This window comes from Balearica regulorum, chromosome 1, assembly GCF_011004875.1.
Source record: "Balearica regulorum gibbericeps isolate bBalReg1 chromosome 1, bBalReg1.pri, whole genome shotgun sequence".
Lineage (NCBI taxonomy): Eukaryota > Metazoa > Chordata > Aves > Gruiformes > Gruidae > Balearica > Balearica regulorum.
Window position 1 is genome coordinate 108,027,122 of NC_046184.1, and position 17,396 is coordinate 108,044,517.

Below are 17,396 nucleotides of genomic sequence, written 5' to 3' on the forward strand. Positions count from 1 at the left end.
TACATTTTATATAATGAAAAAGCCAAGGACTCCATAAAAAACAAATAATAATGATAATTAGGGAGATGGAAAGGATTTTTTACTGGGTAAGACATCTGAGCCAAAAGAAAGATTTATTCTCTACTTGGTGAATTTGTCTTGTTCCCTCAAAAGCCTGGAAAATTGCACTGGTTCTGCACTGAACATGAAAATTTGCTAACTGAATGTCATATTGCTGTGTAGTTGCAGAGAGCATGAGTTTAGCCTAAATACTAGAAAAGTTCAGAAAGCTTCTCTGGCTAATTCCTCTCCCACCCCTTCTCAGTATGTATGTTGTAGTTACAAAGTATCTGCGCTGACATCTAAATTTCCTCATGTGTTTCAGCCCAAGCAACGATTTGGCTGGAGCAGTAGTTCATCAGACAGTTTAAAATCATTTTGCTAATATTGGTTTAAAAACAATCATATGCACAAACGCATTGTACAACAAATGCACGCACTGTTAAATTAATGTTGGCGAAACAAGTTCAGATGAAGAACTGCTGCACAGTCAGAGCAGCGATCTATAGGAGACTCCAGAAAATAACCTGAGCTCAGCATCAGTTTAGAATTCCTGCATCTTATGGCCCTAGGCAGTCAGGCACGATGAGAGGCCGACTGCTTACGGCACCCCAGACCTTCTTGTGCTCCCAGCTGCCTCCGACTCATGGATTAACCTTGAAAGTTATCTTTGCATTTGTGAGTTTTGCCTTTCTGATCTGAAACGTGATACAAAACTAGGAACTACTCTAAAAACAAATTGTCCCCAGCATGGAGGCCCCCCTGTTATACAATTCTATTTAGCTAAAATCTCCACTTGCAAGATACACTGTTACAAAACTCAAGCTCGTGTGACAGGAAACAGGTTTTCGCACTAGGAGGAAGTCAGCGCTGAAGTGGTATCACAGTAACATCGCAGTTGGGGTTTGAAAATCGTGGGTGATGAATGACAGAGCGGGACAGGATTGTTTACAGTTATGTTCGATACAGTGTCATTTGCCAACTGTTGGAAAGAATGCTGATATCACGCTTTACTTACTGAGGGGGAGCAAAACGTGTTTGACATCCTCCAAGCTTTGTGTACTCGTTTTTTTGGTTCGGACCAATTTCTGCAATCGTTTTAATGTTCCCATAGACTCTGCTTTATCATCTGGTTCTGTACTCTGGCAAAAAAGCAAAGACCTTATAAGTATTCAGACTCTACAAATAAAAACTAAGGGCGACATGGTGCTTATTTTGAGAGTGACAAAGTCTCAGATTCAGAGAATCAATCATCTACATAATGCTTTAAAAGTTAAGATGCTTCCTTGCTTGGGACCAATACATACAAAAAAGGAAAAAGGGAAGTCACAAGAGGCATCAGACTTAGATCAGCATTCATATTGCTGCTCACAAATTACTTTCCTTTAATACCCCAGTATTACTTAATACTTAATTCCAGATTAGCTCCAGAAAACATTTTAATATACGCATCCACTACATTATCCAGAAGCATTTTAGGTATGCACAGAAATCCCAGATGTGGCGAGCTACTGCATTTAAATGCGTATGCAAGTGTGTTCTGAAATACTGATGCCTTCCTTTATCCAAGGTCTTATTTCCTTTCCTAGATTAAATGACAATAATGTAAATGACAATTAAAATCTCTTAGTGTACATTCCAACAACGTCCTACTGGAGAAACTCAAGGTTTGTGTACTACAGGCTCCTAGAGCAGGAACTTGGTGAACATGCAGCCATCTCACACGCTGTCACTTGTGTTAAACAGCTGCTCCAGAAACACTTGAGTTCACTTCCAGTCTGACTCTGAACTCTGTGGCCTTCAGAGAGAAATTTCATACTTTGACAGCAAATAATCTCTCTTCCATAGTCATATGCTGTGTTTCACAGAGGATATCTGTTTTTCAATAGAAGCAGGGGAAAAAAAAAAAAAAAAGTAAATATATTAGAAATTATTAAAACTGTAATTCACTGATGGCCACTTTTTGGAACAATACTGTCTGGCTTCTATGGATGTTCACCTACTTATACTGATAACAAATTTGGCCTATTGTGGCAATGCATCTTTGGTGATATTACAAGTGATTAAGTGCTATTGCTGATGTTATCAGAAGGTAGAAATGCAGAGACCTTTATTGCACTCTCCCCAACAATTAGGTCACACATCATAGATTCTTTCTGCTTTCTCATATGCATAATCCTTTGAGACAAAGTCATCAGGGAGTTTTGCCAGCACAGCCTAACATATAGTGGCCAGGCTGCTTAGGGATGGGTCTCAAGAGATTCTGAACTCCTCAGCTTTCATTTGGGTTAAAGGCTTTTTGTAAAGTTTTAGCATGAGGCATGTCTGAAGCCCCAGCATTCACATATTACAAGTTAAATCCATCCCATGTAGCAATGATAAGGGAGGGGGTGTATGTTAATTGCAGATTTTAGAAAAAGGCCACTGTTCACTTGACAGATAACTGCTTATAAAGATGGCTGTGCTTCAAGTGCCAAAGGTTCGGATATTTTTCTGTGAAGACATGGGGTTTTGTAAGCAGAAACAGAAGTCCACGACTTCTATGCCCAAGCAAAGGACATTTTTACATGTATTTAGTTAGTTTTGTGTCACTAGACAATTGTGTTGAAATTATAGTAAGTTGAAGCAGAGACTTAGTGAAAGCCAAGCGAGAATAAGTGAGATGTTCCCCCGTATATTCAGGTGTTTGATTTCAAGCCTTGAAAAGGCATGCACTATCAATTCATCTTGGTCCAGCTATATATTGGCATGGGGAGTTAATAGCCTACAGAATCTGGGATATCCTCCTCATGTAAGACCAATGGACTAACAGAATATTAGAAATTGTCTTGAACCAAGCATGACCTAGTGAAATAAACATATACCCACATGTATAAAATTATACACAAAAAAAATCTGAAACTATTTTATTCTTTCAAGCACTGTTCTGATGAAATGTTCTTAGCTATGCAAAACCTTATTCTAGATACACCTTTAATGGCTTCCTTCATGGCTGATAAAAATTAGCATGATTCCATTCATGCTGATGCAGCTATGCTGACTTCTTTCTCTAAGGACAGGACCTTAGGAGTCCTCCTCTTGCTAAACACAGCGAGCAATGCAGAATTTCCATGGCGGATAGCACTTGGGTTTGGACTCCCTTCTTCTCAGCAGCATGTTACATTCCTTGAAGTCTGCAGATTGTCCTGGGAACTGGGACTCAACCACAGGAGCACAGTGGGGAGCCAGGGAGTTGAATATAAACACCTTTTCGTGTCTCCAGTGTCTTTGGTAAGTTATGGCTACATTAGTATTTTAGTTTCGATCAGGTGCATATATTTGAAGTGAATTTCACAGATATCCCTGTAAGCTGCGCTTTGGTCTCAAAGTGCCACAAACTGGATTTGTTACAGATGAAATTAAGATGAAAGATGCTTTCCAGAAGTTCAGCTGATGAACTCTAGCTACTATTGGATGTCCGACAGAGAGGATCTCATGCATATAGTGTGGACATCAGCACATCGGCACCAACTGTTCTGCTGTGCTGACACTCACATATTGCTCTGTGCTAGTTACTAATACAGACAAAACCTAAGTGCTTTCACGTTCTGCCATTTGAAGAATTAATTTTTTTATTCTGTAGACTAATAAAACCTAGCAGTTTTGATTTTAAAACCCTTTAGGTCTTCTTGAGGATCTTCACTGTAGGATAAGGTCTCAGCACATCCACCTTAAAGCTCTAATCAGCTTAGGGCCCTTTTACAGCTTTTATCTGAGTATTCATCATCCACTGTGGGCCAAATCCAAGCATCCTTAGATTAGTCATGTTCTGATTTGTATTTCAAGCCCCCTCTCCCCTCTTCCAAATTCAAGATAGTAGAACTGCAGTTTTAGCTTTGCTAAAGAGAGAAATTGAGGTGCAATTTTCAGTCGCTCGTTGTGAGATGTCTTTGCACAATAAATCACAGTGGGTTTAAAATGCTAATATTGTTCTAATATAAGATCTCTTGTAGTAATAATCATTTGTTCACTTCTAAGTAACGATACAAAAACAACATGATGACTTTGAGTTATGATCTGGGTTTTCTATCATAGAGACCTCAAGATAAATGGAAGATAATCTATTTGGATAATTTAATTAATGGAAAACTCTAATCCTCTTTACCTTAAAAGCACTCATTTTGTACTGTCTATTGTTAGTGAAATGTCATAAGTGTTTAAATAATAAATACAGCAATCCCCTTTTATGGAGAAAAAAGCTCATGCAGTATCGGTTAGTGACAGGACAGCATTTAAATCTACAGTATTTTATTTTGGTTTACCTAAGCATTCAAATCCACAAGTTTAGCTGTCTATCCAAACAGAGGTAAAACATTGTTTGATGTAGAAACCAGAGAGACTATCAGGCAAACTGCCCATCCTGGTCTCAGAGTTTTGGTGTATTGTCCTGGCAACCCTCAGCCACAGCTTAGTGAAAGCATGCATAAAAGCAAGAAAAACTCGTTAAATGTTATGCTTCTTGCTGTTTGTGTTATCTGGAATCTGGTATCTCTAGTCCAGGATATGGGAGAAGGAAGCGCAGTGACAGAATGTGCAGCGCTACTGGTTGGACCAGTAACGTAGACTAATTTGGAGTACGCTACTTTCCAGTGCCTTTCTTCTCTGTAGAAGGGGAAGGATGTTCTAAAAGGAACTAGGGAGGAATATCGAAGACCAGTGCACAGAGCAGCAAGTCTCCACTCATAAAAAGCTGTTCATTTAAAATACATTTAAAGACTTTCAAATTTTCCCCACTTCTATGTTCTAGGGTCAGAGCATTTGCTTACTTGAATATTGTAGCTGTGCTTGTGTTTTGCCCAATCTATAAGCAAAGCTATCTATAAGGAAAGAATTCCCTCATGACAAGAATATTCTTTATTTCCCTGCTTAATGGGTTTTAGTCATGTAAAATCATGTCACACCACAAATAAAAATGAATTGTGCAAAAAAATAAATCACAGTCTGCCCTTTCGTTGCAAATAATTTGCATGAAGTGTGCATGAATACCTATGGACAAAAAATATACATTTTAAAAATGCAGTTATAAAAATGTATTTATTACAGAAAAAAAGACCTAAATTGTGTCTGACAAAGTGTTTCCAGTTTATCCTAAGATATTCTAAATACCTTAGAAATCTTTGCCCACTGAGATGTTATGAGGATTAACAGAAATGCAGCAATTTGGAAGCTAAGTGTAAAACACTGTTGGTCAGATTCCAGCAATCTCAGTCCTGTTGAGCAGTCTCTTTCCTGGGAGTAACTGCATTAATTTCAATAAAAGTACTTGCACAGCATGTCACTTCTCAGCATAAAGAATTTAGTCATGGCAGAGTCTAATCTCTGTGATTTTTCCTCAACTGGTTTGCCTTTCCCAAACAACTGCAAGGATTTAATCATGATTACCTATGCACTTAAATTCAGAGCACAACGTAATAGTGAGAAGACAAAAATGACTGTATGTTTATTGTGCCAATGGTGCTATCATTAGTGTATCATAGAAATTTCTTGAAAGTTTCAGTAATACCCTTGCTGCATATAGTGAATATTAAAACAGTACATGATGATAGAGAACTTTCTGTTCTATTTATACAAAGAGTTAGTTCTGTAAAATGCACAGAATTTGGATAAATTTTAGCCACGGTCAACCAATATATAGACAACCACTGTGGAAACTTCTTTCATGTGCTCCTGGCCATACATATCTGACCTTTAAATACTCCCATTATTTTAGTCTGGTACTCCAGCTACTTGAAAATGACTACAGAGTCAAACTAAGCAGGCTAGGATTATAGGCAGATTTTCTCCTGAGAATCACAGAGCAATAATAAGATATTTAATAAAAGATAAAGAAATATCATGATTAATAGCAGAGCAATAATAAGGTATTCTATAAAAGATAGGGAGAAATCATGATTAATAGAATGAATATGGATAAAGATCTTTCAGCTTTTGTGGAAGCAACATACAGTAAAGGAAATCCTACTGAACTGGCATGTTCTTCCAGGCTGCTAGCTGCTGATGAAGAAAAAGGAATGATTTTCATGGCAACTCACCATTTCACTGTTAGCAGACACACTTGGATTGTGAACTCGTGGTGGAATCCACTGCTCATAGTTTATCACCTAGGTGGTAAGAAAAGTAAATCCAGCATAAATAAGATTAGTAAACATAATTAATATTGTGTCAGTGAATACAGATTGAGAGCTCAGCAGTCTTTCAACCCACTACTGTGTGCGTACAAAAGCAATGGCTGACATACACCAGCTGATACTCGCTTAAATCAGTTTGATATTGAGCTGTCTTAATTTCCTTTGTTATCTGGCACTCAGTAGCATCTTGGAGACATCACAGTGTATGTGGTACAGTGGCAACGCCATGCATTATACCATGGGGTGCTTGGGTCTCACCCTAGATCTTGGCTCTCCTTTGCGAATGATCAGGAAAGCCACAGAAGACTTACCTCAGCAGCAAGCCCCCAGCTGAGGAGCAAGTGTCACTGATGCATTTCTAAAAAGGGTCTTGTTCAGGTCACCTCATTTTGCTTGGGATGTTGAGCCCCAAGGGTGTGAGTTTGAACTGGATTAACAATGCAGAGCAAATGGGAGGATCCTCAGAACTAAGGAAAGACAAGTCTATATACACTTTCATCATCTGCCCATAATCCATTTCTTGGTCCCAATGTCTTCGTGATAGGAACACCGTGAGAATGCACTTTCCCTAGGGCACTGATGCAGTCCCTAGTGGGCAAGCCTGACAGTGCTTATAGCTTATCAGTGAAAGTAATGAACACTACCCTTTTTTCTTCATGAATATGAATGACACTTTGAAGGCTGAATGCAACCTAAGAATTTACGTGAGAAATGAGCCATGAAACATTTTTGAAAATGTATTAGCCCAAAGACTGTATTACTTCATATTTTATGTCCTTCCCAATATGCTACAAAGGGTTTGAGCCATCAAGGGAGCACTGCTAGACATGAACAAACAAGAACAAAGATATGAAAAATAACTGCAGAAAGTAAAGCTATTTTTTATGGTAAGGTACAATTATTTCAGTGTTGCTCATGCTGTGTCCCTCCACCTGTACTTCTATTCAAATCCCCTGTTTTCTGGCACTTACAGAATGAATGGAATGAAATGAGCATCTATTTAGGAAATGGAGAGGGTTTAAAGGTTTTGTGAAGCACTCAGGGAAGATTTTTTTCTTTTTTCTTTTTTTTTTTTTTTTGAGAGTGAAAAAAAACCTTAAAAGTTCATCTATTTTATTTACTCTTTCTTGTATATTTGACTCTTCCATGCCTCATAGAATCACAGGCTCACACAGACCGGCTGAGGCAGGAAGGCACCTCTGGGGATTATCTAGTCTAACTCCCTGCTCAGAGCAGGTCCACCAGAGCAAGTTGCCTAGGTCTGTGTCCTGACAAGTTTTTGAGTGTCTCCAAAGATGGACTTTACACAGCCTCTCTGGGAAGCCTCTTCCAGTGTTTGACCGCCCCTCACAGTAGAAAAGTGCTTTCTTTATGTTAAATGAATTTCCTGTATTTCAGTTTGCACCCATTGCCTCTTGTCCTGTCACTGGGCACCACTGAGAAGAGTCTGGCTTTGTCTTCTTTACTTTACAGGTGTTTGTACACATGTATCAGATCCTCCTGAGCCTTCTTTGCTCCAGGTTGAACAGTCCCCAGATCTCTCAGCCTCTCCTTGTATGACAGATGCTCCAGTCCCTTAATAATCTTCATGGCCCTACATTGGATTTATTCCAGTATTTCCCTGTTTGTGTTGTACTGGGGGAACGATAACTGGACCCAGCACCCATATGTGGTGGGTCAGCTCACCACTGCTGAGCAGAGGGGAATGATCACCTCCCTCGACCTGCTGGCAATGCTCTGCCTAATGCAGCCTAAGAGGCTGTTGGCCTTTTCTGCTCCAAGGGCGCATTGCTGGCTCATGGTCAACTCGGTATCCACTGGGCCCCCTGGACTTTTTCTGCAAAGCTGCTTTCCAGCCAGTTGGCCCCCAGCCTGTATTGGTGGAAGGGGTTGTTCCTCCCCAGGTTCAGCAAACTTGCTGAAAGTGCACTCTGTCCCATTGTCCAGGTGATTAATGAAGATGATAAACAGTAGTGGACCCAGGATCAACCCCTGGGTAGACCACCAGAGACTGGTGTCCAGTGGGACTTTGAGCCATTAATCATATTCCTTTGAGCCCAGCAGCTCAATGCATTTTCAATCCATCTTACCATCCACTTTTCTAGTTCCTATTTCATTAGTTTGTCCATTTGGATGTTATGGAGGACAGTGTTGAAAGCCTCAGTAACGTCAAGATAAACAATGTCCACTGCTTTCCCATCTACCACCAAGGTAGTCATTTCATTGTAGAAGGCCTTCAGGCTGGTCAGACATGATTTCCTCTTCATAAATCTGCGCTGACTATCCCCAACCAGCTTAGCATCCTTCATATGTTTGGTAATAGTTTCCAGGATGATTTGCTCCATCACCTTCCTAGGGGTTGAAGTAAGACTGACTGGCCTGTAGTTCCCTGGATCCTCTTTCTGGCCCTTTTTGAAGACAGGAATGACATCCATGGCAGCTTGGACTCCAGTTGTGTGAGCTATCCCACCACATTTCTGTGAGCTTGAATGGACCACAACCTTGCAGCTGTATGCAGACCTCTAATGCCTCCTGTTTGTTCCCTGTTTGAGAATGAGAGATGAAGAGGGAAGAGCTCTTTTCTCCTTTCCTTCCTCCCCACCTACTTTTTGGCAATGGGGAGAGGAGGTAACCATGGCACCAAACTAACTTGTCTTTTTTTTTAAGCCAGATCGTGTCTTGGGCCTACACTGCACTGCTTGAAGTCTGGGTCTTCACAACTCTCTGTCTTATCTCAGATACCTTTAGCGTCATGCATGTACAGTTTTTTTCTTGTTTTTAACTTAAACATCTAAGAGGACTCCTGATATTGTATAGAATCAGCAGAGAAAATTCAGCTTGGAGCCTTTTATAAAGTTTAATATTTACCTTGAATGTAATATTCTTCTGTAAAGGAAAATTTACCAGATTTTCAGCTTTTAAATAATTTATTGTATTAATTCCTCACTTAGACACACACATACATAGGTGTGGTGTGTGTGTGTGTGTGTGTGTGTGTGTGTGTTAAAACTTTTAATTCTGGTTGTGCCATGTGAAATCAGCAGCGCTAAGCTGATTTGCAACAGAAATGAATTGGCCCTTTAAGTATCATATTATCAGGGCAAACATCAGACTGGAAGTGAAATAAAAAAACAAATGCAGTTGTTCTAATTCCAGAGCTACAAGTCCTTCATCCCACCTCTCTGCTTCTCACCAGCTGAGTTGTTACCTACTTTTATGTTATTACTATCCTGCAAACCCAATGGTCAGAATTCCTTAATTACTCATACTAGTGGGATGACTAATGTAGTATTATGAAGAGGACATATGGTATGTTTATAGAAATTCAGAAAGCATTAGGATACATATGTCAATATGACTCATGCAAGCCTGATCTAAACCCTTAGTAGAGATCATGCTAGACACAATCCAGCACATGGATTTAACAGAAATGTATTCACTCAGGGAAAGAAAAAGTTTTCTAAGCATTAAAACCCATATGGTCTGCATAATGAAAATTGTGCACAACTCAGGTAGTCACCAGAGTCTTCTTTCAAACCCAGCTTCTAAAATACACAGGCATACTGAGTATGAAGTTTAGGCTAGGTAAATGCTGAATGGAAGCAATAAATACACATTTTATTTGAATGAAATTTTAGATTCTGAAAAGAAGAGTAGTTCTTTCACCTGGCATGTGGTTTCTTCTATCTTCTTTCCTTGCAGCAAATGTATCCCGTCACCCATAATATTATCTTCTGTGAATTAGGACCAAAAAACCAAAAAGAAAACATACTTTTAAATGCTCTGTTTTGCATTATTCTGAGGAATCTAATTTGAGTTGCACTTCATGTTTTGAGCTGACATTTTGAGTCTCTGAACTTAATCTTACATCATTTAAGCATGCATTTTTTTCTCAAACTGCTTTGAAGTAAGACTACAGAACAAATTGGCAAACTGACTCATATAAAGAAAACTCATTCATTGCTTATGTCTTCAGCTGTGCTTAGTCCTCAGAGTTTACTGACCCAGAATCCCACCAAGTGGGATCTTGCCCTGCTAATTTACAGCAGAAGTCTAGAACATTCATGTAAAAAATGAAGGCAAAAATGGGCAAAAATGATCTTTGCAATTGAGATCTGTTTATCTTAGATTAGATTGTATTACGCTAGAAATTGCTTTCAAAGGATGAATATCCTCCCATTTCTTCCAAGAAATTAATGCTTAGCATAGAAAGAGTATTTATCTTCATTATAACAATGAGCAATAATAGGTCAAAAAGCTCTTTGAAATGTTTACTTTCAGTAAGTCGGCTTTGAAAGATCTACTCTTACTCCCACTCTTTAGGCAGAGCATCCACCATTACACTACTGTAGACAGGTCCTAGTGATTAGATTCCATCAAAACAGGTATCAGAGGCACTCAGTTCTTTTGCAAGAAAAAACAGAAAAAAAATTATCTGGTAATCACTGCCCAAAGTGCTGTCCTATTTTTTCCAAAGTTACTAGAAACCAGTATGAAGGTGTTGGTTTGTTGGGGGGTTTTGTTTGGGTGTTTTGCTTGGTTTGTTTGTTTGTGTTTCTCATGAATCCTAACATGGCATCCTTATTGCTGCTGAGGAATACCTTACATCAGTAATTCTCCTGTTTGAAAAAGGACTGCTAACTTAACATATAGATTCACAAAGGCTAACTGTAGCCAAGCGAGACTGATTGCATTGTTTTGCCTACAATCAACAGAAAAAGATTAATTCAGTGAATAATTCCAAGCGACTGAGATTCTTCAGCTATTGCATGAAAAAAAGTGTTTGAACGTGGCCATGAAAATTCATATTCAAAGAGGTAAGTAATATCCCAGTCCTCAAAATGCCTATGCTTATGTTGGAATTAAATGAGACCACAATGTGTGTAAAGCTAGCCAAAAAGCCCTAAACTCATGTGAGGGAAACAATTAAAGAGGCACAAGTTAGCACATAATTTTTCATATTTTATTTTTAAAGCAAATTCTGAATCAAGAGACTTTTTTTTAGGATTCTTAGTTTTCCTAAAAGAAAATCCTCGGCAAACAAAAATCACAATAACAAATAATCCTCCTTATAATTTTGCAAGTTGGATATTGTACAACTGGGTTAAAACTCACAAATTACGATCTGGGCATCAGACAAAAAAGAGCGACACTCTTCTGCCTTGAAACCATAGGTCAGCTGCATAGAAAACCCCATCAAACAATTTCCTTTATTTGCCATGTGCGTCAACAGGAAGAGGAAAAATGAGTCACGGAAAATTTTGTTGCACAAGTTTGCAATAAGAGCTTTGTAAGAGCTTCTGTGATTATAGGACAGTGTCTCCTACAGACCTGATGGTTACAATAAAACCAAAAGCTTTTCCAAAATGTGTGTTACATTTCAAAATCGAATGTGACCAGATTTTAAGATGTCTCAAGCACCTGCAAATTTTCTCGAAGTCACTGAGGGTCAGGTGTCTGGCAATCCAGTTGTTTATTTAAATATAGAGCTAGCTGGTCTTTTAGAAGCAGCATAACTCATGTCAGGCAGTGCTTATGCAACACCAGTTTAACATAACTGGGTTGTTTCTGGTCCTCAGGCTAATTTGTTTTCATGTCCTGCAGGCATCTCTGCATACCGTGCCCCTGCGGACTGTAAGCTTACTCTACAAGTTACATCTGGCAGTGTTTAGTCCTGTGCCCACAAGTCCTCCTACAGTCTTGTCCAAAGTAGTATTATTTGGTAGTTCTTTGCAGCTGAACCAAAGAACTGTGGGGCAACACATAATGATCTTAGCCTGAAAGAATACATACCGTTACACTGCTTTAAAGGTAATTTCGGTCAAAACCAAATTAACAACAGCAAGTTACTAAAGTAAACCTTCGTGGTCCCCCTTCAACTATGATCTCTTTTGCTAGCTGTAATAACATGCATCCACCGTACTCTTAAATCTTGCTTAAATCAGCTCTCCAATCCACTAAAATAAGCAATAGGGTATTTGGGTTAAAACAAAACAAAACAAAACAAAACAAAACAAAACAAAAAAACCCCACATGCAAAAGATCTCTGTATCTGTGTGTTCTTTTCTTCCAGGTCTGGCAATGGGTACCAGTCACTGAATTGGGAGCAGTGGAGAATTACATCCACTGACTCTGAGAGGTGTTGGCTCTTTTCTGTTTCTCTCTGTAATACTCTTTCATGGAAGCCCAATGACTGTGACTTGCATAGTCACTTTTTCAACAATGATAGTTTTAGGCTGGCAAATCTGATACTGATGATTTGGATTTGGGCTTGTGAGCAAAGACAGGTATTCCCACTATTGTGTCTGTGGGATCTATGTGTTTTAACTGTCTTATCAGTCTGGAAAACTGATTTTTCTAGAGGTTATACACACAGCAGCATTAAGGACCCAATCCAAATGCTACCAGTGTCTGTGGATGTCTTTTCCTTGACTTCAGTGAGATTTGGGTCAGGTCTGTGAATACAGCTCTGAAGTAAGCAGAGAAGTCTGTGCTGGCCACCACGCATGGCTTATTACATCTAACAGAAATTCACATTATGCAATAGACTTGCAGAACTTGAAGGATTATCTCTGTTAAGAGAAAGGTTTGATCAATAGTGAAAAATTATCTTGATCAATAGCAATAAACTGTAAATCTCCTTGCAACGGTTTTCACCATTGTGTGAAGGGGACTTCCCTTGAAATAATTTTACTGCAGTAGGGGAAAGGGAGATTTTTATTTAGCTGCCAGCTTTGCTTCCTGTTCCCTCTGGGCCCCTGCCCTTCAATTACAACACTTGTCAGCTTTTAAAATGTATGCTGCTTCTTTTGCATGCTTTGGATATTTAAAAGAGTAAAAAAAGCCTTGAGTAGAAAAGACTCTGGAGGAAGGTCAAAAAGTTCTGTTTTCTCATTCAGCCTTTTTCCACCTCCAAGCTTATAACCTCTGGAGTAGTTTGAGGAATCATTCAAAAATGTTTTTGGTTAAAAATAAGACTTGTCTGGAGAAAAATGCCTAATTTTTCTTTCACCTATCGTTATAACCTTTTTCCTTGCAAGCCAATAAGACTCACTGAAGGCCTTTTTCCCCTCATCAGTTCATTGCAAGAGCAGGGTTCCTCTAAATTTTCCTGTCATCTCTTCTTCCTGATTCTGGTTCCAAGAAACCAAATTTTCCATATATTGGCAAATGTAATAAACATTGCCATTTCACATTACTTTTCCAAGAATTTAAGTTTACTTTCAAGTGATGAAGTGAATGAAACCCGGAGAAAAAGCTGGTTTCCTGTCCTCTGCTTTCTTTGGCATATCCAGGTAACAGTGGACTCCCCTAACAGTGGATGATATCTATCTAGACCATTTGTACTGGAGATATTAAAAATTAAGGCAATGGCCATTTTCCCAATTTGTTCGCTTAAGTAGAGAACAAAACACGTATTCACTCTAATCTCACATATCTTGGTTTCTGTTTCTGCTGAACCTTGTCTGGTTTGGTCTGATTAGGCAACTATAATGGATCTGCTTTGACTTTAAAAAGTACAAATACAAATTCCATTCCTGGAAGCAACATCAAGCAGATTATCAAAGCCTTTTGATTTTTAAAACTCCAGTTTATGTTTAAATAGACAAGGTGACTGCTCACTTGTAATTCCTCATAGTTATTTTAATGAATTTATACTGGTCAGGTCTTAGTGTCACTAGCAACTTCCCATGTATTAGCTGTTTCAATAAAGTTGGTCAAAACAGGTTTAAAAAGAGACTTGGACAAAACAGTTGCCTACAAAATTTCGCCAACTCTCTTTTGCACCTGTCTCAAGAGTTTTTTTCCTGGGAAAAGTTACTGTTTCTCTGTTGGGTACCTGGATCAGTGTAAAGTGTACAGGGAACATGGATTCCTGCTATAGACTCCTATTGCAGTTGGCCAGCCCTGTACAACACAGCTATGGCAATTTACTGTAGTGGAAGTCTTCTTTGGCCTGTGGTCTACAGAGTGAATTGGTCACAGAGTGTGTTCGTAGCTTCCCAGTTTTAAGGTAAGCTTTATTTTGACTACTTTTTTTTTTTTTTCCCCCTTGAGGATAAGATAAATCTCAAAAGGACTTGACAAATTATGTAGCTAGATTATTGGTGAAAAATGAGAATTTTTCCTAGGTGCCCTTTAAAATACTTTCTGGAAAATGCAAAATCAGCTGAAATATGTTTAGCAATTACCTTCAAGCTGACAGTGCCTTCTGATGTACGAATCATTCTCCGGCTTCCTGGAACCCTGCCAAAGTGTGCCATTCACATTTTTCCTGTCTAAAGTAAAAGCACAGAGAGCAGTCACCTGAATTCATAGCAAACCCGTGAAATAACAGGAAAGTCTATAAAAATAGCATCAGAATGCAAATCAAACAAGCTTGCAGAACGCTGTAGCATTTGCTCAAACACGGAAATGAATTGATGATTTTGCAATATAGGAAATTTGATGAAAGGATGGTATTTATTGTGGGCAGACTTCAAGCTTTATCATCTTTTGCTGCTGTCTACTACCTCATTTAACACTGTTAAAACATTATCAGAATGATTGTTATCTCAATCCCGCTTTTAAGACCTAGGAGCCCACAGAAAATCTGTGCCTTTATTTTGCTTCCAGGAATTGTATAAATATTATTTAATTTTCCAATTAACCAGCTAGTGTGTTAGCATCAAAGATACCCGCATCTATGCCACACTCGCTCCAAGGCTAGGACTGGTTCAGCTTGAATGGGAGCAACTAGGTTGGCTTTGAGAACAAGATGGCCATTCTCCTGTTCCCCCAGTGAACTTCAAAGTGGTCACGCTTCACAGCATGTTGATAACTATGAAGTTTTTGTGCTTGCTGGTTCTGGTGGGTTTTTTTGTTTTTTATTTTTTTGGGTTTTTTGGGTTTTTTTTTAATGTTGGGTTTCACGCTGACTACGTCAGAAAATTTTCTTTATGAAAGCATTTGTCGATTCTGTCAAGTGCTGGGAATTCATTACAGCCTGGATGCTGTAGACCAAATGGTACTGCTCTGCTTCAAAGTCTTCCCAGTGCAGGGCTACAAAATGAAGTCTTAACATAGGGGGACTTTCAGCTATCTGAGACACATTGATATGAAATATAGCTGCATCGTTACAGTCAGATATAATTAATAACCTTTTTACTCAGTAAGGGCTAGATACAACTACTAAACCCAGACTCCAAAGAATAAAGAATAAAATGTTAACAGGAAGCTCTCACTGAAAAAAATACAAATTTTTACTTTTTAAACTGATGATTATTTCTTACAGAGGATTTACAAAATAGAACCCACTGAATCACAAGTGTGGATAATAATATGCAGTGTCAGGACGAGTTTTAAAAACCACCCCTCGATTTATTCTTGGGTGAACTTGTTTGTGAAAGCTGAAGCAAAGTAGTTTAAAATGGGAAAGAGTGGGGACCTGAATATGATTAGATAAGAGATAGTTCAATTTTTTATTGAAATTATTAAAAGAAACACTGAACATGCTGTGTATTTGTCATGCTGTCCCATAATAGGTTCTTTAAATCCCAATTTGGTTTCTATGTTTAACTAGTTTATTTTCAATATGTACCTAAAAATGTGTCTGTGGAAAGTGGGAGGGGAGAGAGGAATATATTGATTGCTTAACTGTATTTTTTCCTTTCTTTTGCATTTGCTCCAACAGCTTTAAAGCAAATCAGACCCTTAATTAAAGTTGGTTCTGTGAGATTAGCAAGTATATAGTAAATTATTTAAGTAGTTACTAACCAAATGCTTCACTTTCAGACATGGACTTCTGGATGGATCTAAAAGAATTAAAAGAATTTACCATTAGCTGAAAGTCAGAATGAAAAACAAAAGCACATTTAATCAAATATGGATATTTTCAACCTAATTCTTCAAAGCAGGGCACAGGGATTTAGCTGTGCAATTCCCACTGGCTTTAATTGCAGTTACTTCGCTTTTCTCATTCACCCAATCACCTACTCCCCGTGCCACACAAAGCTCTGAAAGCTTGAGAGTTTCCTTTCTATAAAAACATGTTGTTCAAGTTTCTTTTTGGAATGAAGAATTCATGACTGAATCAGAGAGTCCATCAGGAGGAAAATAAAAGATACTTTTCTTCAGATATGATGTGAAGTGTCCTACAACTTTTAGAAATTAGTGTCTGAAATTTGGCAACTTAATAATGAATTGAACCAAAGAGCTACTGCATATGAACACACCATCGACATGACCTTGAGTGACATTTTATTGCCCAAATAAACCTTGAGCTTTTTGCACATTTACATCAAGGAATAGTCCTAACTCATGCTTCCATCTGTGGTCAGTAGTGTATAGATGGTGACTTAAAGAATATACTAAACAGAAGAAAAAGAAATCTTTAAATTAACAAAGATTTACCCTATGAATGAGTTTGTTTCACTTTATGGATAAAGACCCCAGAAGATTATACAAGATGAGACGGGAGACTCTCTAAGCTGTGACAATGATCAGCAGAAGGGAAGAGCACAAGGATTGAGATCTATGTCCCAACTTCAGGGACGCAGGTGCTGAAGGGTTTCCTGAGCAACAGGGTGCAACTTGAACTATTGGTTTTTTAAAGAATTGGTTTGTAGCACTAGTTTCTTTTGAAACCGCTTGGATTTTTTTGCTTCCAAAGTTCCACAATTCAATTCTTACTGTCTAAACAAGGCTTACTTCTGTTTATTTTATTTCTGCTACTCTATTTAATTTGGTGCTTCCTTGTTTCCCCATTGTGAGAAAATGAGAATGATAATTCTTCATTCACTTTCTCCATATCTACGGAAAAGGCCAATGGGAAAATTTCTGCATTATCAGTGGGGTTATCATTCCAGGATAGTGATGGCTGGACACTCACAACAAAACAATTTTCATTACAAAATCTTTTCATGTTGAGTGAAATTATTTTCATCCAACTTTTACTCATTTTTTATACTGACTAGTCAAATGACCTAGACAACCCTTCTAAATTCTGATAATTCATTTAGAATAGGATTAGGTTTAGAATAAAATAGTTTTATTTGCATTGTAAAATTTGACACTGTAGCTATAGACTACTACATTCCCTGGGCAGACTTAGTTCTGATCTAAGGAGAGGACTCTTAGGCAACTAGGTGATTGCATCATATTTGGTAGAGCTTGGTAGGGTAAATCTACGGTAGTCTACACAGTAGTCTG

General features: G+C 38.4%; 1 protein-coding gene across 1 annotated transcript in view; it reads right to left on the reverse strand.

Moving 5' to 3' along the window:
- Positions 1-17,396, reverse strand: part of SAMSN1 (SAM domain, SH3 domain and nuclear localization signals 1) — a 95,867-nt gene that overhangs the window by 57,014 nt on the left and 21,457 nt on the right. Inside the window, exons 4-8 of the mRNA XM_075769773.1 lie at positions 15,963-16,000; positions 14,399-14,485; positions 9,873-9,940; positions 6,111-6,179; positions 1,058-1,181 (exon numbers count right to left, since the gene is read on the reverse strand). Of these exons, the coding sequence (XP_075625888.1) occupies positions 1,058-1,181; positions 6,111-6,179; positions 9,873-9,940; positions 14,399-14,485; positions 15,963-16,000 (386 nt within the window). The remainder of the gene's footprint in view (positions 1-1,057; positions 1,182-6,110; positions 6,180-9,872; positions 9,941-14,398; positions 14,486-15,962; positions 16,001-17,396) is intronic.